The sequence below is a fragment of the Pipra filicauda genome, unplaced genomic scaffold, assembly GCF_003945595.2.
Source record: "Pipra filicauda isolate LSUMZ 115617 unplaced genomic scaffold, ASM394559v2 scaffold133_size2016399_pilon, whole genome shotgun sequence".
Classification (NCBI taxonomy): Eukaryota; Metazoa; Chordata; class Aves; order Passeriformes; family Pipridae; genus Pipra; species Pipra filicauda.
In genome coordinates, this window is record NW_024103807.1 from 363,810 (window position 1) to 389,862 (window position 26,053).

Genomic DNA, 26,053 nt, shown 5'->3' on the forward strand with positions numbered 1-26,053 from the left:
AAAATCAAAGGTTTATAATTATATCCAATTTTCCTCTCATTAGGGACAGTAAAGTCTAGAAAGTCATTTTGCTTTTTTGTTTATTATAAGCTTCCTGTCACAATAATTTTCAGACTGATGCATTAGAACAACATGAAATGGTTTGAACTGCAACAAAAGAAGCAGGAAATAACTTGCTACAAAAATCTTCATTTTTTTTTTCCTCTAGGACTTCGAAATCACATGGAAGTATTTATTTGATGTAGATTAATTTGGCTACTTTAAATAAAACTTTAATTCAGAGTTAAATTTGATCTACCTGTCTCTAATTTGGAAGGGAGAATCCCGAGATTTATAGATCATGTTCTTTTAATGTAGTGCCTGTAACATAATATGCCGGTGCAGCAGTGAATGGCAGAGGCTCTGCCTGTGAAAATCTTCTGGAACTATTTGCTTTAGAGCTCTCTGATCTGATTGTGAATTTATATTAATTTATTTTAATAAAATAGCCTGCTAAGGATAACACCACCTAGTAGATAACTGTAGCAGAGACTGTCTGTAGCACACCATGTTAGTGTTTCTGGAAGTGCAACAATACTGCCCTACCAATAAAATGAAATACTAATAAATGATGTGTGCAGAAGGCATTCCATCTGACTGTCTTGAAGTCGAACTGGAGGAGCTGCCTGACAAGGGCCATCCTCTGATGATGCAACAAGCATCATAAAAGTCCACCCCAGCCTTCCCAAAAGCAGCTGGGAGTAGCTGTGACTCCCTGGTAAGAAGAATGGGTAGAAGGTCAACATGTACTGCAAGACTTGGGCTGAAACAACAACAGCCTCTCTCAAATTGTGTTGTCTTCTCGGGATCTCTGTCTCCAGGTACTGCAGTAGATAAACAACTGGTAACAAATGTATAAACATCCCCGGAAGAGGATATAGAGCCAAAACAATGGTGTAGTAGTATCTGAAGCTCCCCCAATGCCACAGACGATCTTAGGAGATAGCTGAAAGCATTCCCATTTCTCTTCTCAACAACATTCTCAGTACATTGGGACAGAGGAGCAGAGTGTATTGGGGTCCTACTACCCAGTGCGTGGTCAGAAGGAAGCACTAAGCTGGACCTGCAGTGCTGCACGGGGGCTGAAACCAGGCAGCCAGTGCCCACGTGGATCAGGCAGGGTGCTGCTCTGCTAGCTGCATGGAAGGAGTAGCTGGGTTACACACTCAAATTCATTATCCTGAAGAAACAAAACCCATGTTAGCTGTTTGTAAGAGAAGAATTATTTTCTCTCCATCCTAGAAGCCCATGCAGGGAGTTTGTACCCCTGGGGTAGGAATGAGAATTGTCAGCATATAGGAATGAGCAATAAGTATTATCAGCATGTAGAACCTGGTAACATACTACAGATGACATTGTAATCAATCCAGAACAGTATGATTTATATTAATAATGCACCAATTATCTAGATGAAGTACTGGTTCCTTCCAGATCTCAAGTCTAAATTGTCAATGGAGAACCCCCAGCAAACGGGTGATATTGTAGGACTTTCTAAGAAGAATTTACATCTAACCCATTCAGTATTTTAGTCAGAGACCAGAAAATTAAATATAAAATTACTGCTGATAAAATTCACACGTGACATCAAGATTAGCGAACTAGGGAAGAGGAGGTGTTATGCTATCTGATCTGGGAGTGCTTGATGTGAGAAGTATGGACCCACTCCCAGAAAGGGGTTTTGTGTGCAGCGCCATGCATGGCAGTACAAGCACAGGCCATTCCCAAGGGATGAAGGAACATCCCCTGGATAACAGCAGCTCTGTAAAGGGTAAAGGACAAACAGCTTCATGAGGAACTTGCAGTTTCATGACATGACAAAATACTATGATGATCCTGAAAGCAAAGCTGTAGAGATATTTGTATATAAATATATACGTGTATTTTTGGTTAAGTGGATCCTATATAGCCAGGGGGCAGTTCAGGCAACCATATTTTAAAAAGGATGTTGAAAAACTGAGCGGGGTTCACACGAAAAACCAGGAAAACAATATAAGGACTGGTAAAAATAAATAACTTCTGTTGAGAAAAATTTCTTAACTTAGCAGAAAGAAATATTTTGAATTGACAAGATGACAATATAGATAATACCTTCCCAGGAAGAAAATACTGAGAATGTATCAAAGCATAAAGAAAAGTATAAAAAGAACCAGTGGCTAGAAGATGAATGCAGCCAAATTCATACAGAGAGTCCAAGCCCAGATTCATAATAAGGAGGGGGGGTGACGACAAAGGGAAAGATAAATTCTTTATCTCTTGATTTCTGCAGATCAGAACTCAAGTGTCTTTCTTAAAGACAGCTTTATAGTTAAACACAAGTTATTTGGCTCAAGTCAGGGCAGCTACTTGTGATATACAGGAGTGCACATTCCTGTGGACTGCCAAAACATGTGATGGATGCCTAGAAACAAACCACTGCATTTTGAAGTGCTTGTGAGCAGAGACATTCCTCACTTTCCAGTCTTTGGGCCAGCTACGGAGAGACCATTTCATATGGAAAAGCAGTTCTGGTTATTCAGTAAAAATATACCAGTGCAAATTCTCAGATCCTATTGTTTGAAAAAGGCACTATTTGAATGTGCCTCCTCTAGTCCAAAAGATTTCAGGACAAGTTTTGGGCTAGGTGATTTTCTTTCTGGCTATGATTCGAGTGCTCATTCCGCTGCCATCCCTGCAGCCTGAGGCATGGGCACCAATCTGGGTACCAATACTATGATAACTAAGCAGCTTTCTTCTTCTTTTGGTGGGTTATGACCCTGAGACTAGCTCAGTTAGTTAGAGCATGGTGCTAATTATGCCAAAGTCATGTGTTTGATTCCCATACAGGCCATTCACTAAAGACTTGATGATCTTTGTGGGTCCCTTCCAACTCAGAATATTCTGGTTCTGTGAAACCAGTTCAGCTTTCTGCTCCAGCTCATGGTCTGCAAACAGCCTTGTCAGCACAGCCAGGGCTGGGGAGCCATGACAGCACCCACCCACCACAGAGCAGGAAATACTAAAGATATCACTGCCTCAGAGGTGCAGATGCCTGGTTCATTGTTGCCAAGGGAAAGGTCCAGCTTTCCTCCTCTCCCCCAGTAGCATGGTCCCACCACCTCTTTTTGCTGATGTTGGCAATTTCGTGGCTAATTCTCTGCTGGGTTAGGCATCCAGCTCAGAGAGAGCAGCCTAAGGACTGCTGGAGTGGCTCTATCTACCTGCTGCATCACCCTATCTCTATCATCAGACCACACCCTCAATTACCCATATAGCTCTACAGCATTCCCAGGAAGGGCTGGCTCCATATACTATGCTAAACCCCAGGCAGGATCATCCCTTTCTCCCTGCTGTTTCTATAAGTGCCTTTTCCCGCTCCCTTATTAGCACCAGAGCTGCTCTGGCTCCGGGATGAGCAGGCTCAGTGGCACAACAGGTCAAGCTTGGAGAACAGAGTGAATGGTAGAAGGTTGCACCCAGAAGTTTCTTGCTTACCAGTTGAACTCAGCAATGTGTGTCTGCCTTCTTGTGGAATGGTTCATCAGGTTTATTCCAGTGACACCCATAAAATTCAAGGAGAGCACTCCATTGCTAAAGGATTCATATTCTTCTACCAATAACAGTGGAAGACTCACACAGCATGATGAGGAAAAAGACCCAGCATTGCTGAATAAAGGTCATTGCTGTTTCTATCGTATAGCAGAAATAAAAACACAAGCTGCAGCTCTGCACAGTTACATGCTCTTCAAAGAGCTCTTCCCCCGCACCTCTTTCAGTGCCTGTCCCACCCTGCTACAGTAATTTGTAACTATGGGTTTCTGGCCGAGTTTCCTTCTCAGTCATGTAATTTCCTTTTCTTTTGTGGGACATTTGCAGATTTTCAAAGGGAAAAATTTGTATTCTATTTCACCATCCAACAACCCATCAATGTGGAAGAGAAATGTACCTAATTTTTGTGTGGCTTCTTACCAATGTTTTTAATGCTAAAATACAGTTAACAGTGAGTGAGAGCATCAGGACAGTGGTCCTGCAAATCTGAATCTTTTCTGTGTGTAGGAAAGGTGTTACCTGGATAATAGCAATAGGATTAACCTTTCTACTTGCAACAGAGTGACTTTTCCTGGAGGAAGAAAAACTTCAGCCCCAAGCAACTACTTCCTTGAAGCTTGGGAAGCAGATGTCAGCCTTTTGGTATTGATGTGGTTATGTAGGATGTTGACAATCTTAAACAAGGGAATGTTCAGTAATGCCAGGGCTGCTGTGTGCAACAGCTTGCAGAAGAACCTGTACGTTTTTCTGCCTTTCCTTAGGCACCCCGTTGAAGACAGTCAGGCATCCCCCACCACCCCAGACCACTTCCAGAATGGGTCCTGACTTCCACTCTCTTTGCAATGTTGAGCCTGAGCCACTAGGCCTTTTTAGGGAATGATATGCTCATTGCACAAAATACATCCAGCCTCTTTTGCTGCAGGGGTTGAATTTCACAGCCGACAGATGTACCCGCAGATGTACCTGCCGACTCCCAGCACTTTGAGCTCTGATGATCATTTAAGCGTGGTTGTTGACAAATTCAATTCAGTTTTATCCACTTTCACACACATTATTTTTCATACCACAGGCTAAAAGCTCTGTGTCAGTAGAAGAGCCTTTTTGCCTCTGCAGGGGACTATCCAGCATTTCATGGAGGAACAGATTTGATGGTATAATACTGGAAAGTGGACACCTAATTACCTCATTCCTTACTGATGTTGCCATTTGTAAAGTTTTTTTCTGAGAGCCTGTCAGACAGAGGGGAATTGGTGTGGGTGATGGAGTGAGGCTGAATGCACTCATTAAAACAAATTAATGCTATATCTTCTTAGTAAGTGAAGAGGCAGTTTGTTGGAGAAGGGGAGCCTTTCCAAGCCCCAAAGGTAACATTTTTGCAGAGAGAGTACAAGTTTGCACTATGTTCCTTTCATAATAAGTTTCTAGACAGAAAAGATACATCTTCTTCACAGGGATTTTATTTCCTGATGTGGTGGGTTGACCATGGCAGGACATCAGGTGCCCACCAAAGCTGCTCTATCACTCCCCTCCTCAACTGGACAGTGGAGAGAAAGTACAACTAAAGGCTCATGGTTTGAGATTATGACAGGGAGAGATCACTCACCAGTTACCATCAAGGGCAAAAATGACTCAACTTGAGAAATTTAGCTTATTACCAATCAAATCAGCATAGGACAATGAGAAATAAAAACTAAATATGAAAACACCTTCCCCTACCCCTCCCTTCTTCCTGCTTAATTTTACTCCTAAATTCTCTAACGCCTCCCCTCCAGCGGTGGAGGGGATGGTGGGGAGGGGGTGGGGGGGGATGTGGGGGGGAACGGCGACAGGAGAGAGAGAAGAGAATGGGAGAGGTGGCCAGTGGGCCACTGCTGTGGTTAGTTCAGAAGTTGTCTATGCTGCTCCTTCCTCCTCAAGGGGAAGACTCCACATACTCTTTCCCTGTTCCTGTGTGAAGTCCCTTTGATGGGCTGCAGTTCTTCACAAACTGCTGTCGTGCAGGTCCCCCACAGGGTCACAAGTCCTGCCAGGAAAGTTGTTCCATTGAGGACTCTTCTCTCTGTGGGCCCACAGGTCTTGCCAGGAGCCTGCTTCCAGTGTGGGCTTCCCATTGGGCCATAGCCTGATTTGGGCATCCACCTGTTCCAGTGTGGGATCCTTCAGAGGGAAAAAGTAGATATCTGCTCCAACATGGACCTCCATGGGTTGCAGGGCCACAGCCGGCCTCACCATGGTTTTCTCCACAGGCTGCCAGGGAACCTCTTCTCTGACATCTGGAGCACCTACTGCCCCTCCTCCTTCAACTGCCCATGGTGTCTGGAGAGCTCTTTGTCTCACATATTCTCACTCATCTCTCTGGCCGCAATTGCTGTTGTGCAATTTTTTCCTCCGTCTTAAATGTGTTATCCCAGAGGCACTACTACAGCTGCTGATGGACTTGGCCTTGACCAGCAGCGGTCTATCTTGGATCTATTAGACACAGGGGAAGCTTCTGGCAGAAGCCACCCCTTTGCCCCCCCACAACCCAAACCTTGCCACACAAACCCAACACACCTGACTATTAAACATATTAAGGCAACTGACACACATTAAGACAATGCAACTCCCTCTCAATAAATTAGCATGCCTGTGTCTACAAGAAGACATAATAGCTGTTATTTATATTGTACTTACATATTTTCTTTATAAATAAAAGCTTTATGCCTCCCTTTGAGCCTGCTCTTAGAGCCTTTGACTACAGTACCTACAACTAAACTACTACTTCAAATTAGCATGGCGTTCAGTGTGCATTTGTATTACTGCCCTGATTTTTATTGGTTTGTTAATTATTATTTTTTTCTCTCAGTTCATTCATCAATCATATTTACAAACCCGTTGTTGTACTTACTGCCAGATTAGTGTTCTCACACATTTCAGCACACAGACAGAAACTGCAAACTAGGGCAGCTTTATTAGGATCTCTAATATTTCTGAGGAGTTTGAAGGTGCTGACAGCTTATAGTATGTCTTTCCCAGGCAAGTGCAAGTGCCTCAAAGTCCATCTATCTGCAATTACTGGAAGGGGTAAAATTACAGAGCACGCTTTTCCTCTGAGAAGGAATCCTCTCCCCAGAGGTTAGGACTGGGGAACAAAAAGTATATTACAACTGGAGATGTGACAAATTATACTCCTCTGAACTTCTGAATAATCATCCGTGCCACACTGGCTGCCTTTGCAAAGCAAGCTTGTTTAGAACCCAAGCTGATTACCTTCCTTGTTGTTTTGCCAGGTAGTTTAACTTTAGTCATACATCAAGACCTAACCCTGAAGTTCTGCCACCCCTCAATGCTCACTGACAGCAATGGAAGCAGCTCAAGGATGGCAGAAGCAGGCCTCTATTGTGCTTGGGCTATGTCCTTTTTTACTTTTTGTCCTGACTCAATTATTCTCTGCTTCACACCACTCTTTTATAGTAGGCACCTCAGGGTGGAGGGTATGAGGAAAGGGTTTTATTTTTCAGGACTGCAGAAAATGGTGTTTCTCAGGGCTACAGAAAAAGGGAAGTAGTTTCAAATATCCAAGTGGGCACATTGTCACCACAGCCCTGTTTGCATACAAGCCCATTGTCAACCAAAGAAACTGGAAAATTATGGCTATTTATCTATCCTTCTTTTTACCCCCCGTTGTGCCTCTTTTGGCAGAGCAGCTGAAGAGTTTGCATTGTTTCAAATTTAATGCTTGCAGATGGTTTTATTTAGAATCTGTTTTATTGGTGAGACATGCTTCCTCTGTTTATTAAATTATGCCTACTTTTTTTGTCATCCATCATGTTGCCCGCAATTTCTGCACAGATCTCGAGGGTAGGGCTGGTTGTTGCTGTTGCCGTTGGGTGGATTACTTTTTTTGGGGGTAATTTGAAATATGATCGAACTCCGAGCGCCAGGGAAACACGGCTGGTGCTGACATTTTTCTCACAGAAGAGCATGACGTTCCCGACGGGCGAGCAGAGGCGCGGGGCGCTGCCGGTGAGAGGGGCGCCCGGCCAGGGGCAATTCCGCCCCTGCCCCCGGCCGACGGGGGAGCCCCGGGGCACGGCCCCGGGCGGGGGTCACGTCTCGCCGCCGTCGCCCGGAGGCGGGCGGCCCCGAGGGCGCGGGCTGCCGAGTCCGGGCCCGGCTCCGCGGAGCGCCGCGGCGGCTGCCGGGCGGTGGCAGGTGGTGGCCGCGGCAGCGCTCGGAGCGGAGCCCGGCGGCTCCACCGGGCCGGGCCCCCTCGGCCGGCAGCTCCCCCCGCGCGGTGCCCGCGGGCCGCCCGCGCGGTTTGTGTCCTGCGGAGCCCCCTCGAGCCCCCGGGTGGCCGCGGGCGCAGATCGCCGGCGGCTCCGCGCGGAACTCGCCAGCTCGGGAGCAGGAGGTGGGAACCGCGGGCGGTTTGGGTTTGCTCGGCTTCTTCTGGGTTTGTTTGGGTTTTTTCCCCCCCTGCTTTGTGCGGCTTTTTGGGGTTGGTTTTTACTATTTTTTCCCCTCCTCTTTTCCCAGCTCGGGTATTTGGAGGGAAGGCGGGAGCACCGCTGCCCCGGGAGAGACTCGGCGGGCCGGGCCGGACCGGGCCGGGCGGGCCGGCGGCACCTCCCCCCGGTTCGGGGGGTCCCCGGGCTCGGCCCCCGAACGCCCCTCTCTTCCGTTCTCCATGTCATTTCCTGTGCTAATAAGATGGTGGTCACGGCCGGGAGGGAGGGAGCCGCCGCTGCCGCCTCCGCCGAGCCCGGCCCGGCCCCGGGACCCGTCCTCGCCTGGGACTAGCCAGCGGGGCCGGCGGGGTGGGAGGGCGCAGCCAGCCGGGCTCCCCCCGCCCCTCCCAGGCGGAGCGGGCCCCCCGACGCCGAGGCGGGCTCCCCGCGCCCGCAGCGCCGAGGTGAGTCAGCCTCGCTGGTAGCCAAGGTGGCCACGAAAATGGCTGCGGAGCGACTGGGGGGGGACCCGTCCCAGCCTGGGGGGGGGTCCGGATTAAGGGGTGCCCGCAGCGGGCGGGGCGGCGGCAGCGACCCGCGGGCACAAGTATCGCCCCCCCCTCCCCCGCTCTCCCCTCCGGGGCGGGCAGCGCGGAGCCCGGCCCGTCCCCGCCGCTCCCGCCGCGCCGCTCCCGCCCGCGCCGCGGCTGCGCCCGCCCGGCTCCCCCCGCACCCCCGCGGCCGCCAGCGCGGCCCGTGACTGACGCGCCCGGCGGCCAATGGGCGGCGGGGGCGGACGGGCGCGCGCCACATTGGAACGCGGGGGCGGGGCCGCGCGGGGCGCTCCTGGGGGCGGCGGCGGGGGAGTGGGACCGGGGTCGGGACCCGGGGGAAACGGGAGTACAGCGGTGGCTGCACCCTGCTTGCGGGCACCGTGCTTGCAGCATCACTCGGGCCCCGTGCAGAGCTCCAGGGAAGAGTTGCCCTCGCATAGCTTAACCAGGATGCTCTGTTAACTCACGTGGAAAAACTGCAAATGCATATTCTTGGGCTTTTTCCCCTCTATTATTTTTTTTAAAGTTATAGAATCTTTCAAGCTTCCTTGTAAATGTTCCTGTATTCCTTGTCCTATTTCTAAGGGAAACAGAAGATGCCTCCCGCCTTGCCTTTCAGATTCTCGAGAAGAAAAAAAAAAAGCTGGCCTGTGGGCAAAACTGTTGGCTTAGTGTTGCTTCCTCTTTCTCCTGTGATTAATGCCTCTCATTAATGGGAGGAGAACTGGCAGAACTAGCTTAAAAAAATACCAGCCTAACTGTAAGATAAGGTTGTTTTCCAGCACTGCAGGTGTGTGCAGTGTTTTGTTGAGCAGCAAGAGAGCCCCAGCCCCAAATATCCAGCAGCCCCCTGGATCCAATCCTGCTGGTGAGGTTTGACTCCCTTGACTCCCAGAGAGACTGGCAGAGCATGAGCTCACTGCCTGGATTGGGCTTTGTGTCCCCTAAATTTCTGTGTGTCCAGTCACCAAGATTATAAGCAGTGAAAGCCAAAATGGAAATGACTCTCCTGTCTCTCTGGATTTTGTATAAACCCCACAATAGATGCACATGTCTGATGAGGACGGTGTGTTTTTTCAAGTGCAGGCTGCAATCGGAAACGAAAGTGTTCAGTTGATGGGTGTTTGCTTCTTGCAAGGGGCGCTCGGACCAAAGGTGCTTCTGCTCAAAAAAGAATAGTTTAACACAGGACTGAGTGATGTAGAGCTCTTGAATCACATGCAGCCTGCAAAGAGTTCAAGTGTCGGGGCTGTTGGTGGGGCCAGAAGAAGGACTGTGTTAGTGAAGGAAGGGTTGGCTAGCTGGAACTGCTCACCAGGGAGGATTTGAGGTAGCCACGGGAGATGCTGAAGGTTGCCCTGGCTCTTGGCTAGATGCTGAATTGGCCAATCCCACTGCAGTGTGGAGTAGCAGAATAGGGGAAGTCACAGTTCCCTCCTGCCTAGGAGTAATGTCAAAAGCTGCTGCTCCTTCTGGCTCTTTGTGGGGCATGAAGGAAGTCCTGCAGTTCTCAACTCAGTGCTGGCTTTGGTGTGGAGCTTTCTGGTTTTGGGATACCAGCCTGTTACTCCTTTAGCATCTTTGTGGACCATGCATGAGGCATGGTGTTTTCTGGGCCAGTTTATGGGGGACTCTTTCAATGCGAGCCTTACTAGTCGCTGATAGCAATTACTTGCACTTTTTTGACAATTAAAGAGGAGGATTATTGTGAGTGTGATACCTGATTTTAAATAGTAATGGCAAAAGCAAGAACTTCTCTGAAACGTTATTTTTTATGAACTGAGGCAAGGTCCATCTAATTGGAATGGGGTGGGGGCAGGTTGTTGCTTGTATTCCTTGCTGGAAAGTGATGGACCTGCTTGAGATGGGTAGGAGCAGTGTAAAGGTTGTGTCCATGAGTACTGCAAGAGGAGCCTGAAGCGGGAGGGCTCCTCCACTGCAGCAGGCTGGTATTGTGATTGGGGGCCCACAGGCATTGTGGTCAGTGGAAGTTGCCACCCTGAGTCAGGAATCAAAGTATATGTATATATTGAGGAGAAAAACAACAAGCCCAGGCGAGAGAGGTCTTTTTATAGAGAGTACTGTGTACACTTTATCCTTCTGTGTTTTTTTTTAATATTCTTTTTTCCTTTTGTAACTCCTGTCTCATGCTGGTTAATTCCCAAGTGGAGTTGTGGTTTTTTAAGCTTTTTTCCCCTCATGTCCATTTATGTAAGAGAAGTACGTGCTTTTACCTAGCTCTTTATTCTTAAAGTTGCTGTTAGCAGGGCCTGTCTCTTGCTGGTTCAGCTGTAAGTGCTACTAAACCATTTCCAGAGCTCTTAAAATACTGCCTATCATTCGTGTCATTTTGGAGTAGCATATTTAAAATTGTTTTTCCCAGCCCAGTGTTGTTACACAGGTGTGAAGATTTGCACGGAGAAACTAAAATAGTCCCAAAGACAAAATGTTTTGGGTTTGTTTTTAGTTTGATAAATAATAATACTGTAGGTTAACTGGGGGTCCTCCAGAAGGAAGAAATAAGCTGTTAAAATTTGATCTGAGGATACAAGTCAGGGCAACTGTGAGAATTAGCTATTCTTGTTCCCAGTGGCTTGAGTGCGGGTGGGAACTTCTGATGCCTCTTTTGCATTGGGAACATGTGTATCTGAGACCTATGGTTTTCCTAAGTAAAAACAAGCAAACATCTCTTTTATTCTTCAATTTGGATTCCAGCTTTCTGGCATTTTTTAAGAAATCTGGAGTCAGTTGGATGCACGTCAGGGTATGCTTGATGTATCTTCTTGCATCAGTGTTGAGTTGACTGATCTGGTCTATCACCTGAGCACAAACCCTTGCGACCCCAGGGTTGAGGGCTGCTTGAGGCACAGGCTGGGGAAGGGGAGTCAGTACGTGCAATTGAGCTTGCATTGAGCAAGTGGCAAAATTCCTCCTGGCCTGCCACTGGGCAGCCTGGCTGTGGGATGCTTACTTTGCTGCTTCATGTTTCGCTCCTTGTCATGCTTGTGGTGTATTTCATTGCAAGTGCGTCTGTACAGCACTCCTGCCTGAGGCTCTGTTGTAGTGGGTGAAGTTTCTTGGACCAGAGCTCTTGTGCAGCTGCAGACAGTTTTAGTGCCTCCTCTTGCACTGACCTCTCTTCAACAGTGGAGTAAAGAAGGCTTTAATTTCACAGGCTTTTCCCTTCTTCCCGTGACCTCTTCTCTGCTACTGAAGGCATTTATAAATAAAGCCTCTAGAGCAATGTTCCATCTAAAGCTGCATAGTGAAATGTTGCTTTTCAGGAATCCCTGCTAGTTAAACTTGCCTGTACAAGTGGGTTCCCGTAGCAAGTCCAGCCACCCAAAGAAAAAGCAGAGATAAGGTGAGAGGTTTGTATCACCCTTAATGACATTTTCAGAAAGAAGATGAGGGAAAAGTGCTTTGGAAAGGGAGGAAGTTTGCAGATAAAAGAGGCCAAAAAGCAATGGAAAACACAGCCATTGTGGGGCATCTTTGAAAGGTGGGAGCAGCCAAGGTGGATGGAGAAGAAATCTGGTGAGGAGGGCAACACAAGTATCCCATGTTAGAGAACCTTTTCTTTATAATGCCCACCATGTGATAGGCACTACAATGCGATAGAAAAGACCGGGAGGATTGAGAGCAAGGAGGCAAAAAAGCAGAGGTGAAGGGGTAAATTTTGGCTTGACATCTAGAATCATGTTTGCAATGTGATTTTTTTAGAAGTCTAGTCACTGTCTTCACCACGTAGGCTTTGGACTTCCACTAGAGTCAGTGAAGGTGGTACTAGCACTGACATTTTTCCTCCTTCCATTCCAGCCTCTACACATAATTGTCAGAACCTATGTTTCTGCAGAGAGACAATCAAGCAATTAAGAACATTGACACTTAAGGCTTTGCTGTTATGCTTCTGGGTCATTGATCCGTTTGTGGGAGCAGGATAGTTTGTATCCTTCAGAGCTGTTGCTCAAATGCCTCGTTATCCTTTAGGACTGGGAGGCAGTACTCTGGCATTTCAGACTCAGAACAGTTTCCCTGCAGTCAAAAGGTAAAAACATTATACATATAATTTAAGATTTAAGCTGCAAAAACTGGCAGCCTCCAGAGGGAGATCAGTAATGCGTACTGCAGAACTGTTTCAGTGCAGTCCCTCAGTCATGGACAGCCATAGTAAGGGGCCCATCAGAAGGGTCAATCATAAACCAAGTTGTCCAGTTCGAACACACTCTGATAAATGGCTTGGTTTCTCTGCCCCCTTTTCTTCTCTCCTCCTTATGCTTTGGCTTTTCAGAAAGACTAGTTTTCCTTTGCCTGTAGTGACTTGTCCCAGAGAAGGGACTGCTGTTCTAAAATCTCGGCATTGAGCCCTACCAGGGCTGCCACTCCCAGCGGCTCAACCAGGCTGCCTGTGCTGCTGTCAGCTGAGGGCTGGCTTTTGCCGGTGGAAACTTAAGTGTGGGTACTGGGTGAGGTGTATAAGGACAGAGTGGTAAAAGTGCATGGGAGGTGATGTGGGGGATTATCTTGTGTGCCAGCTATAGAACTGCTGTAATTAACTCCCCCTGAGAGTCAGTGGTGCTCCTGCCTTGCGCACTGGGGAGCTGATACACTGAGCATCCTTTGCCAGCCCCCAAGCCAAGTTATTGCTTCATGCTGCAGAGCACTCTCTCCAGGCTCCTGACTATGGATCAGGCCATCTGGGGCTTCAATGGCCCCCACTAACATCCTTTCAGTGTTGAAGGCTGGTACTTGGAGCTGATATTGGTCAGGGCCATCAGGCATTTGCAGGCTGATAATCATTTTGAAATATTGGCCAGTACATTCTTTTTTTGGTACAATGAAGCTTGATTTTGAAAATGCATCATATAAGCTGTATCATAATATGCTGAGTGGAGTTAAATGTGGTTCTTCAGCTGCAGATTAAGTGTACACAGCATCTTCCTGGAAAGATGTCATGAGTTTGACTGGGATTACCTTTCCGCTCCCAGCATGTTCCTCTTCACACCTTTCATTTCTATAAACCTTGACTTCCTCATGTCTGTGTATATCAAGGGGGTTTGCTGTTGTTTGGTTTTTTAAAATCTCTCTTCTTCTGAGGCTGCTGGAGTACTTCATGTCGTCTTCTGTTTTCTTTACACTGGAAACCTCTTGCCTGGAAAGGCTAATGATAATGTTAAATATGCCACAGTTCACAGAGTCCAGTCTTTTTATTCCTTCAGATGAAATGAATGAAAACACTTGGACACTGACTTCAGGAAAAATCAATACTGATGAGACAGAAACATACTTTTATGAACAATAAAATATGGTCTGTAGTTGTCATATTTCACACCGAGGCATGCAGACTATCTTTTCTGAGATCAAATTAGTTCAATCAGCTTTTGAAGAAACTTTTTAATTACTAATTTTCTCTTCCCTTCGTGATTGGAAAGAGAACATTCTTAGGTATGATATGTGTGTAAGTTGCTTTGTTCCTTGAGAAATTTTACCTAAATCAAGTAGTTAAGGACTAGTGTTTGGGTGTAGTGGTATCTCACCCTTGGCACGGAGTCACAGCAGCTAATGCTGCATTGCTGTTGCAAAGGCAGTACCTCCAGGATGGTGGATCCACTTACTGCATCTCCTGGATGTGTTGAGAGCTTGCACCAACTAAATCAGATGCTAATGTATCCTCTTTAGGTTTGATGGACTTAACGGGTGGTTGGTTGGGTTTTTTTAACTAGGTCTCATTCCTAGTCAGGTGATGAAATTCTGTTAGGGTAGTTGGTGAACTTTGTAGTCCCTCAGTGACTTATGTATGTGAAGTGACTCTGATGTGCTCCCTCTGCTTATTGGACTGGGATTGAATGAGTTCTTGGGCTCTTTTCATGCTTCTGTTAATCAGCGTTTTAAAACTGTCCATAGCATAAAGGACCAGGTATTTCTGTGCAACCTAATGCCTTTATGTAGAAGATGCACTTGAAGAGCGGGGGTTACACAAATGGACCAGAAGTGCTTGGCCCCTGCTGGAAATTTTTTTCTAGTTAGCTGTGTTACAATCTACAGGGTTTGAACACCTCTCTCTCTCTATGGAAGGGAATGTGCAGATCAAGTGGTGGTAGTGGTGCATTCAGCACACGGATATCTGATTTCTTGGCAGATCCGACACTGGAGTATCTGGACTCCTGCCTGCCCCAAGGAAAAGGGTCGGTGTGACCCATGCTCAACCAGTACTTATCCAAGCCAGTAACATGAGCCCCTAACCTGTAGACAGATTTACCAGCTCTGAATAATGTCTGTTGTGCTGTGAGATCTTATCTTCCTAATGGCCTGCAAGAGGGTACAAATGAGGAGAAATAAATATGGCTCTTGCTTTTGCTTCCTATGCATTTTGTGGAACTGTCAATTTGTTCTCATTCTTCCAACTGTGTTCATTAGTGCTTTTAAAAGATTGAGCTAGTTTGTCAGAATTTTGGGAACAAGTATGATTTGCTCCTACCTTCTCATTTTCCCCCAAATATTCTTTCCCTTTTTGCTGAACAAGTAAAAAGAAAGGAGCCACTTGCCTTGTCCTGAGGCTCAGGTAGAGTGAAACCACTGTAACAAGCATAGAGGAACTGTCATATAACATCCTTCAACAGAAATGAACAGGCACCAACTGGATAAATGGTGCCAAAGCAGGATTTTATCTTTATTTTGCATCTATACACACAGGTCCCAATGGAATGGGGATCCCCCTGCACCTGGCACTGCCTCTTCCTAGAGGTATCCGTGCTGCAGAGGCTTTACAATTTGACTGTTGATTCCTGAAGCTTTTGAGTTGGATGGTGGGAAGGGGCATTGCTCAATAACCAGATGCCTACTGGAAGTCCAGAGGTCTCTTGGAAGGGTGACAGTTTCTCATCTGTCTTTGGAATAAAGAGTTTTGGATTGTGATTTGTAAGTAATACCTTCTGCTCAAGAAACTTTCCGTCATGTGGCTGTGTCAAGGGTGAAATTGTGTTTTGTTGTTCATGACAGAATTTAAGGGCAGTCTTACAAAAAAAAATTGATGTATATAAAGGCAGACCAGCAGTTGGTTGTTGCTTTTGAGTGTGGTGTTGGCTTTGTGCAGGAAAAGGGAGCTCCAGCAAAATGCACTGAGTTTTCTGACTCAGTGAGGCAGTTTGAATTTAATGCGTAGCTTGGCCATGGCTTACAGATGTGTGTGTGAGCCTGTCCATCCTGTCCGGTCTTCTGACACCACTAAACATTTGACACTGGAAGAAAAAGACAAAGTATTGCAGGTAATTTTTTTTTTTTTTTTAGGAAAAGAAAAAGCTGGAACTTCTAGAAAAGTGTTAAGTGAAAGCCTGTCTTGTTAGAATATGGATGTACTTTCAGAGGGGCTAATTTAGACACTAAGGAAATATATGTGGAGCTGATTACTGGCCGGGTGCCAGTCACTGAAGGGCACCGGAGGCTGAAATGCCAGGCACTGCTGGTAGTGCTGGCACTTCAGCTCACGACGGTTGGGTTGCATGAATTATCTCTCTGCCTTCCAGCTAATTTTATCCTGTTGATTTTTCATGAATCATTTCCCATCTCTGCGGGTTAGAAATTAAAGTGGAAGTTTGCTAGCCAGAATAGCCACATCTGCTATTTAGAAAATAGTGTCTGGGGTTTGCTTCCTGCCCACCCCTGCGCCTTCCCTTCCCTTTCCCTTTTTGCCTCCATCATTGTTCAAATACATGAATCACTAGTGTTGCTCACCCACAGAAATTTTCAGGCTGGCCAACCTGAATGAGTGCAGGGGTCCTCTGGATGTGCGTGACCTCAGTGTGGGTGGCTGGGCAATGGGGGTGGCAGGCGGGTGCTGAGTGCTATGTGGCAGGGTCCCAGATGCACAGTGAGGCTGGCAGGACCTCACTGGAGCATCTTGAGTTTCCTGCATGTGCCTTATAAAATATTAAAGGCACTTTTCCCTCTCCCGACACAGCAGAAGAGTAGGAGTGAGGCGGTGGCCTAGCCTGTTGCATGCCTACCCAAGCGCTTCCTCACTTCAGCCTTTTTGTCTGTCCATGGACGAGAGTAGATCATTTAGGCAGTAAAGTCACATCTCTGCTTCCCTTTGTTGAGCTGTGTGCTCTTGATTTCCATTGAGGCTGACGTCTGGGCCAGCAGCAGGGAAAGGATAAGTTCATTATCCAGAAGTTGAGCACTACAAGTAGGGATCCAGGGACACACATAGCAGTTGTATAGCTTGGGGCCCTGTGGGTAAGCAAAGTTTTGCTGGCAGCTGTGCTAAGGAAAAAGCACATTCCCATTAAACATAGTGAGCATTAGGTGAATGAGAGGAGGTCTCTAGCTTGGTGATGTTCATTTTTAATCAGTCTTGGGATCACAGCAAATGCAGGAGACTGAAAGAGTAATCGTATTGGGACGGTTTTGAAAATTGCCAAGTGGATGGCCCAGGAAATGAGAGGCTGAGTAGCATGACACCAATCCTGGGTGAATATAAAGTTATTTATGCTTGAAAACTGGTGTTACAGAACGTGTCTTGTACTTCTTAAAACAGGTCTGATTTTGTTCTTTGAGAAGCTTATCATTGGTTTAAAGAAAGATCTGTAGATGTGATATATTTACATATAGAAGCATATAAGTCAGTGCGTGAGAACCCAGTTAATATCTAATGCCAGGGAATATTAATAAAATACGAATGGCTTAGGAACTGAAGGTAGTGATTGATAGAGAGTCAGCATCCAATAAATATACTGAAGTGGCAGTATAAATAGTAAAGAGGATGAAGGATACTCTAAGGTAAAGGACAGTATTAGCACACTAATAAATCAACTGTTTGCAGATTAACTTTAAGCTGAACATAGAAAATGGTTTTTCAGCATCAAAAGATCACAGTTCTGGCATTGCCACTTTAGATGAGTGGAGCAAATAATCCAGCTATTTTAAGCTAGAGCTTGATCATTTTACAGAAGAGTCTCTGCAACATGATATGTGGAGGCTGCATTTTCAAAGAAGTAGACTTGATGACCCTTCCCTTCAGATGAGAGGAAGAGAGAAGCTAGTTCTGCCTGACACTTACTCAGTGATGCAGAAGAAAGTATGACACCACTGACAACACGTGAAGATGAAACATGTTTGGTGGATTGTAGCTGTTGATAGGGGCAGGATGGTATAATGCAGTTGGTTTGGTAAATGGAGCCATTGAAACAAAATAATTTTCATGCAGCCAAGTGAAGAGTTATGAATCTGGAAAGGCACGTCCTGAACGTGATCTGCGAAGGGAGGCTGTGTCCTGAGCAGTCTCGTGTGAGAACATAGGGGTCAGAATGGGCAGGCAGCTCTGGGGAGCTTTCTGTGCCAGGTCCTAGCTGGAAAAGACAACCATGATTTTGGACACAAACAGGGCGGTAATGAATCAGGGTGAGGAGGCAGTTTTATGTCTGTAACCCTTACATTTACTTCAGACTCAGTCTCACATCAGTGTGGCTTTCTAGTGCCAGCATCTTGAAGCAATGTAGAGAAAATTGGAAGGATTATACAGCAGAATGATGAAAATTGTTGGAAAACTGAGAAGATATTGCATGGGTACATATCCAGGGCTCTGCTATGTATGTGGTTTAATTCAGTGCTTATCGCTATTGCTATCCAAACACCTTTCAGTAGTGCTTTAAGGAAGAAGGCTTACACCTGCCACTTAGTTGTACGCTTATTCTGTCCTTGGGGAGAAAAATGTTGGTGGAATAGCATCTAGTTTTAGTACTGGGGTTTTGTGTCTGTTTGTTCTAACTTTATAAATGAAGGTATATATTTATGTTGAAGAAGCCAAAGGCAAAGGAGTGCAACTGGCAGTTCTGACCAAAGATGGTCAGAACACCATTAACCTGGGAAGCAATTCTTTCCATTTGTTCAAAGCAATGTCCCAAGATGTCAGGTATTTCAACCTTTCCCGCCTAGTTGCAGGGCCCTTTGAAAGAACAACTGACTGGTGCCCAGAACTAGAGAAGTCATATAAAACTTGTCTCTGAGGGGGATTAACAGTTGAGATGAACTTCTGATGAAGTGTTGACTTCTCTCCCTCTTGCTAGACTCAGATGGAGGCTTTTGTCCTGTTTGTAGGCTAAAGGAAAGGGAATGGGACATACAGGGGATCGGTCACGTTGACCTAATTCTCCTTCCTACCCTTAAACTGTGAATCTGAAATCAGTGCAAGGAGCTGAGCACAACAAAAATGAGAAGTTTCCATGTATTTTAAAATTGCAAGTCACATATTCAACTGCAGTACCTGCCTTGGTTCTGTGGCATGTCACACTGTTTCAGAGGCTTTTAGGCTGCATAGGAGCTTTATCTTGTTAGCATCCTGGTTTTTTGAGTCCTTACTGAGCACTTAACATAGGGAAGTTGCATCAAATAATACCTGGTTTGCATACACTTGTGCTGATCCATGACAGCATATGGGTCATCTTTCTACTCTTAGATCAACAAAGGGCAAATGCTCCCAACTGACCATAATACAGAATTTCATGTCAAATCTTTTAGTCATCAGCATTTTCCATCTTCACTAGAAGCCACCATAAAACAAACTTAAGACTGGTTCAGGGTTTTTTTTCAGAGGTTCTCTTCCTTCTTCCCCCTCTGAAACGCATCTGTCATGAAGTGGATCATGGCAGGTTTTGATAACCTGTTTTGCCAATGAACCATGTAGGAGTGACAGTGTGAACACATCTTGCATCCATTTGAAATGACAGGAGGAGTTCCAGGTTGGCAAATGGGAATTTCCCTATTCCCAACCTGTCTGCAGTCAGGATGACAGCGGGAATTTGGTGTTGTGGCACCCCTATGCTGTTTGTCATGTCAGTTGGGCTAGTCATTAAACCATTGGTCTTGGGCTAGTCATTAAACCACTGTGAACTCTAAGCCCTCCCTGCTGGAAAACAGGTTTAAGTCTTTGCGGTTTTGAAGCTTTCTCTCCAACCTTCTTCAGAAAGCTGCAGAAAAACTGGTAATTTTTCCAGGTATCTTTCATGTAGTCCTGACATTCTTCAGCGTTCTTTCGAAGCTCAAAGAATGTAGTGGAGTAATTGGCAATGATTTAAACAAGTCCTGATCACAGTCCATGGCTGCTCAAATCCTACATCATGCATGCCCTATAATTTTCACTAATTAAGTTTGAATTTGTGACTGCTTCAGCTTGTCTCCAGCTGTGCTGGCTGCATTCAGCCCTGCTCTGTGGCTGTCAGAGAAGAGTCCTGGTTTTGCAGCAGGTTGGGAGGCAGGTCATCGGCTCTTGCTGTGCCACCACCAGCCTTCACTGTGCCAAGGCGCTGCTTTGCTGAACCACAGGGTGGAGGACAGCTTCATCCACAGGAGTGTTGTACCTTTGGGGGGAAAGTTACGCCAGCACTGTGGCAACTGTCAAGGCAAAAGCAATTTTCCTAGTGGCGCATTGGGTTATATCTGTCTGTGGACAGTGGTCCTCCTCTGAGCAAACTGGTTCTCCCTCTTATTTTGTGGGATCTTTTAGTGTTTGATTTGGCTGCGAGCATGAGCTGCATAGCCAGCTGGTACTTCATAAAGTGACCTGAAGTGGTTGGCACGGCCAAGGACCTTGGTAAACGAATTCACCTCAGGGAGAACGGTCAGCCTGGGTCTTCCATGGCTGCATGGGGAGGAGAGCTCAGAGCCTTGAATGCTGTGCTTTATTCCCCCTTCTCAGCTCATCAGTAGCTGACTGTTCTGGATTACTATTTCTGGTAATAATATGCAACTGTAGAAAAAGCATATGAACTCAAGTCCATCTTTCACCATGGGCCTGCACTTTAAAAACGTGGTACAAGCTGTGCGAGAACTTTCTTAAAAGAGGGGATGACCTCCAGAAGGCCAGCAGAGAGAAACTGAGTGAAGGAGCTGTGTGCTGAGAAGGGGATGGATTCCTATACGACTGTTTCACATGCAAGAATGTCCGAGTCTGGGAAACCTGCCAGTAAAATGTAAAATTAAAGCTCTGTTTTGGAGGCTGATCCACGCAGATAAGAGTCTGTGACTGTTAACTAATAACTACAAGAGGGGCAGTGATAAAGGCAGCATACTCGAGGACAGGAATTCACAGGTTTGTTCATGTTTAACCCCATTTGGAGGTTTTTTCCTGCATTAGAGATTAACAACTCAGATGTTCTTGTGTTTTCTACTTCCCTGATTTTGAGCAATATGGTGAAATCACTGGGAATCTTAACCTGTGTCATGCAGAAATGTGACAGGTCCTCGCCTACTTTTGAAGAAAACAGGAGAGGTTATGTGGCAGTGCCTGTGAACCTGGGGACAACCCAGGGACGCCTCTTGGGATTTGCAGCAGTCTCACTGGTGTCCTGGGCCCACTGAGGACCGTTGTGCTTCATACCTCAACTGCCTTTGCTGTCCAAAGAGCTGGATGTTGTGTGCAAACAGCACCTGAACGTCACAGCATCTCTCTCACCTGGGGGTTGTTCTCTCTGACATGCTGCTAGGACTTTACAGTAGGCTGTGTGCGCATTGACATTTGGAGGGCCGAACGTCCTGGTGGGCGCAGGAACATACACGTGGGAGGCCAAGTACCCCCTGGGAATACCTTTAGCAGTAACCAAGGAGCCTGCTCTCCTTATGCTTCTTGACATCACCTGAAATCTTCAGAGGCTCTTCATATTTAGGTGCTAGAACAAACACAACGATAAAAATTGCCAGTAAAACCCCACAACAATGAAGTGGAGGCAGTGAAAACTGCAGAATGTGAACTCTTGTACCTGTGGAAAACTAAAGGGGGAGGAGAAAGGGCAAGAAAGAGAAACTAATGGGCAGTGAAATTAAGAAAAATTAAACACCGCTTTAAATAAATCAGAAGATAAAAGAGTCCTAAAAGCACAGTCATCTGCTGAGGTCTGGAACTGGAGAAATCTCATGTGTTTCTTTTCTGGCAGAAAAGCTAGAAGATGGTACCAGTTACAGCAGCAACGTAATGCTCTCTGTTGTAGCAGTAGCTTGGGAAATTACCAAATAGCAGCTACTAGAGCAGTACTCTTTAAAGTTTGCTGTTCTGACTAACTTGCTTTCAGGGATTCTAAAAGGACTGGCTGAGCAGCACTCTCTGGGTCATAAACGCTAATTTAAAAATAATTTTTTTTAAAGAAAAGCATACATAATGACTTAGACTGAAAAAATGTTGTGTGTTACTCATAAGGAAGTAAGCCAATTTCAAGTTTAATTGGGCAAGCTAGAACACTAACTGCAATCTGATGTTTGCTTCCAGTAAAATAATGTAATAGCTGATATGTATTGTTTTGTTCATGATTTGAGCGGGTGTTAATTGTAATATTCAGTCTGTACTGATTTTTTAAAAATCATTCTTTTCTAACAGTGTGATTTTCTGGTGTTGCTGTAATTTTACTTGATAAAGGTAAAACTGTTGGTATGTCTTGCATGTTTATTGCAGTGAAGTTGTGCCACAGGTCATGGGAATAAACAGGTAGGATGATTCAGTGTGTCACACACACACTGTTGGAGTGAGTCCAGAGGAGGACTGTGAAGATCAGACGGCTGGAGAACCTCCTGTGAAGACAGGCTGAGAGTTGGGGTTGTTCAGCCTGGAGAAGAGAAGACTCTGGGAAAACCCTATTGTTGCCTTTCAGTACTTGAAGGAGACTTGTAAGAAGGCTGGGGACAAACTTTTTAGAGGGGCCTGTAGGAACAGGACAAGGGGGAATGGCTTTAAACTGGAATAGGATAGATTTAGATTAGATATTAGGGAGAAATTCTTTACTGTGAGGATGGTGAGACACTGGAACAGGTCGCTCAGAGAAGCTGTGGCTGCCCCATCACTTTAAATATTCAAGGCCAGATTGGATGGGGTTTTGAGCAGCCTCATCTAGTGGAAGGTGTTCCTGCCTATGGCAGTGGGATTGGAACTAGATGATCTTTAAGTCCTTTTCAGCCCAAGTCATTCTATGATTCAATGCATAAAGAAAAACCTGACTAAATAAAAGGTCACATTTTTTTGTGACAACAGAAGGAGAGCCATTGCTGATAATTGTAGTAGTGTCAGCTGGGAATAGTTTTTTTGGCTTGATGCTATCAAGTGGCAGGAGTGAGTCTCTTCTCTCATTTAACAAGTGATAGGATGTGAGGAAATGCCTTCAAGTTGCACCAGAGGTGTTTTAGATTGGATATTAGGAAAAATTTCCTCACTGAAAGAGTTATCAAACATTGGAAGAAATTGCCCAGAGAAGTGGCTAAGTCTCCTTTGCTGGAAGATGTTTAAAAGACACGTAGCTGTGGCACTTAAGGTTGTGGTTTATTGGTGGACTTGGCAATACTAAGTTTATGGTTGGATTTGATGATTTTAAAGGTTGTTTCCAGCCTAAATGATTCTGTGATTTAGTGATGGACTTGACAGTGCTAGATTTACATTGGGCTCGATGATCGTGGAGGTCATTTGCAGCCAAAATGATCCTTTGATTTTAAGTTTGTTGGTGTCCTGGAAGAAAACCCATGAAATTGGGTTATGTTTGTGGACAACATAAAGTCTGGGCAAGTGGCAAGTAATGAAAAGAGGTGAGTCAGTGGTGGAGTTGGGATTGAATGTGTGCTGAGTGAGACAATGAGGAGGTGTGTGAAAGCCTTAAAGCAGTCATCTAGTCTCAGGGCAGGTGGGAGGGCTGACAGGATGCATGGTGGCCTGGGAGCTGTCGCAGGAGCGAGAGCTCTTACAGCAGCACGGCAGCTCACCAAAAACAGAACCCAAGCTGGGCACAGTTGGCAGAAAGTAAGTGCATTACTTGGACACAAGCATGGATATCCAGAGCAGGGCCAGGGAGGGTGTTATCTTGGTGCAAGGTGCTGCTCCTGCCAGCACAGGAGTGCTGTGGCCAGTGCTGCACAGGAATGTTGCTGATAAGTTAGAGGGAGTTCAGGGGGCACCATGAGAAGGGAGGGCTGCAAAATGTGCCATACAGTAAAATATGGAGCTTTGTGTGTAAAATAAACACTGTGTTTCTTCCCTTTTTTTCCCCCCTTGTTTGGAGATATGCTGTGATTTAGCCTGAAGTTCACTGAAGGAAGCACAGTGACCTGCCGTGGCAGAAGGTCAGACTGTGTCGTCACAGGGTTTCTCTTGCTCTGTAAGTCTCCATGAGGCAAGAGTGGGAAAGGAAAAGCCACTTTATCTTCAGAGACAGATGTCTGTAACTTTTCCTACAGAAGCCTTGGGGGATATGGGTGTTTTAACTCCAGGTGTCCTGTCTTCCAGGTGTCCAAAATGGAAGTAGTTGGTTGTTCTGATTGAGAGCATCTGCCCTGCAGCCAGCATCCACCTTTCCTGTGCCAGTATAGGCCCCACAGCTAACTAGCTCTGGGGCACCTGTCTCTTCTTGTCTTTTAACATTTTCTCCCTCCCCAAGCTTTTTCCCTCTTCAGCTACTTTACTGCAGACTTTCCAGAAAAGACTTCTCCTTTGGGAAGGGCAAGTAGGCCCTACCTGCACCACCAGCTGGTGCATAGGTACGGGACTGGAGAGCTTCCCTCTTGCTCCAGAGAGCACAGACAAGGGACTCAGCTTGCCAAAATAATGAGCCCCTCTTTGCCCTTAGTATCGCTTTCCTTCTGAATGATGGTGGTAATTCTGAAAGAAAACGTGTTTTGTTTTTGGCATTCTGTACAGGCTTAAAAGTGCATGTGTTTGCCTGTGTCTAGTACTTACGCTGAGGCTTTGCTTTCAGACCACTATATGAATATTAAGTAATGCTCCTTGATACAGCCCTGATAAATGTCTTTCAGGGTGCACATTGACATGTGAGAAGTGGGACTGGAAGAACTATTCATTTGTTCCCTGGCACAAAGAGGAGCCAGAAAGGTTGGGGATAGTCTTCTTGCTGTAAACAGAGCAGAAATGAAGATCAGACTTCCATGGTGTTCAGCCCCATACAAGCATGTGTGGAATAAAAAAATTCCTGTCTTCAGGGTTTTATGAGCTTAGAACTTGAATTTAGGAATGCCCTGAGCTGAGTCATGATGGGGATGGGCTCTTCCACCAGCTCCCCCAACAGAATGGGTCTGATCAGCTGCTTAGGCCCTTCCAACAGCACTGCAGGTGTGCAGGATAACAAAGCATGTCATCCAGCAGTGGACATGGAAAGGGTGATCCCAGGGGGCTTTGGGGGGAGCAGTGTGAAATCTGTCTGATCTGGTATGGTACTTGAGAGCAGCCAGTTCATGTGCTTTGGAGGAAATCTTAAGATGAATGCAATGAAGTGACAAGCACTCAGCTTTATTACTCTTCTCAAGCTGGGATGCTCTTAAGCTTAGTGGCCCTTCCAAAAATCTAAATTAAACCCATTCCGAATTATCATCACTTGACACATCTATATTTTCTCTTCAGCACCATCCCATGATGGGATGAGGAGGGAAGTGTTATCATTTTAGAGCTTGCTGTCCTTAGACATCATTAAGTGACTGTTGATTCTGTGATTCTGTGAAGTGGCTCCTGGCTCTTTTGTTGAGCAAAGGGAGAGGCATTTTCACTACAACAGACTCATGTGCCAAAGGGGTGGCTCAGTTCTGGACCTTGCAAAGGACAGGAAGATTGAGACCATAATTTGTGCAATCTTGGTGGAATCCTGAAGGGCACTGTAGGCACTTACCTGTTTGTTAGAGGTGTCTAGAGCACATGGAAAGCTCCATCCACAGGGGTGTAGTACACTGCACTCTGTTCCCAGATGGAAACTGGCATATGTTATGTCCGTAGACAGATCCTGGTTCAGTGCCACAGTCTGTATTCCTCTTTATTGTCGTTCTGTCCCCAAAGACATGCTCTGAGGTAGTGGTGCTCCATGTTGCCATAACATATCACACCCATCAGTCTTAAATTCCAAATGCAACATTTTTAATGGGCACTGTGAAGCATACTTCAGATTCTCCATGCCTCAGGTTGCTCTGTGGTGTTTCATGCTCTTCATCTGACCTAGAGCTGAACTGCTTTTCCCTCCCCAGCCCTGGAAGACTTTTCCACCTACATGCATGTGTAGGTGCTCCAGTGTGTGATGGCAGCTCTTGGTGCCAGGAGGGTGCCTGCTCTGCTGGCTGTATCCTGGCCTGGGAGAGGAAGCATGTGATTTCCTGATGCTCATACTTCTCCTCCCTTCCTTCATTCCCTTTCAGAACATGAGTGAGAACTTGAAGGACTGTTTGATCCAGACCCAAGCTTCCTTAGGTGAGATGGTGACGATAAAAACAGAGGCCTGCTCTCCTTGCCGGGACCAGGAGTATGGACAGCCTTGGTATGTGGTTGAGCTTCAGACTGATGTACTCCTTCTCTCCACCTACCCCCCAGCTGGTTTTGGGGAATATACTTGAACTTCTTGAAGTTAGTAAAGCCCTCCCTTGTGAGGTCAGCCTTGGAGTGTTTGACAAGGGTGCTCACCTACTAGTGCACCTACTCTAGATGAAACCACTACCTGCTGTAGGCTTTAACCTTAAGCCATCTCAGATACTAGCTTTTGGCAGGTT

The 26,053-nt window shown here is 46.1% G+C and overlaps 1 protein-coding gene across 4 annotated transcripts in view; it reads left to right on the forward strand.

Moving 5' to 3' along the window:
* The first annotated feature begins 7,739 nt into the window (after nucleotides 1-7,739).
* Nucleotides 7,740-26,053, forward strand: part of PRDM11 (PR/SET domain 11) — a 51,055-nt gene continuing 32,741 nt past the window's right edge. For 2 of the 4 annotated variants that reach the window (XM_027719564.2, XM_039378252.1), the window contains exons 1-2: nucleotides 8,138-8,458; nucleotides 25,706-25,824. In XM_027719564.2, the coding sequence (XP_027575365.1) occupies nucleotides 8,234-8,458; nucleotides 25,706-25,824 (344 nt within the window). In that variant the 5' untranslated portion in view covers nucleotides 8,138-8,233. Of the gene's footprint in view, nucleotides 7,958-8,137; nucleotides 8,459-25,705; nucleotides 25,825-26,053 lie in introns of those variants that run through there. The other 2 variants (XM_027719566.2, XM_027719567.2) reach the window with 2 other exon arrangements.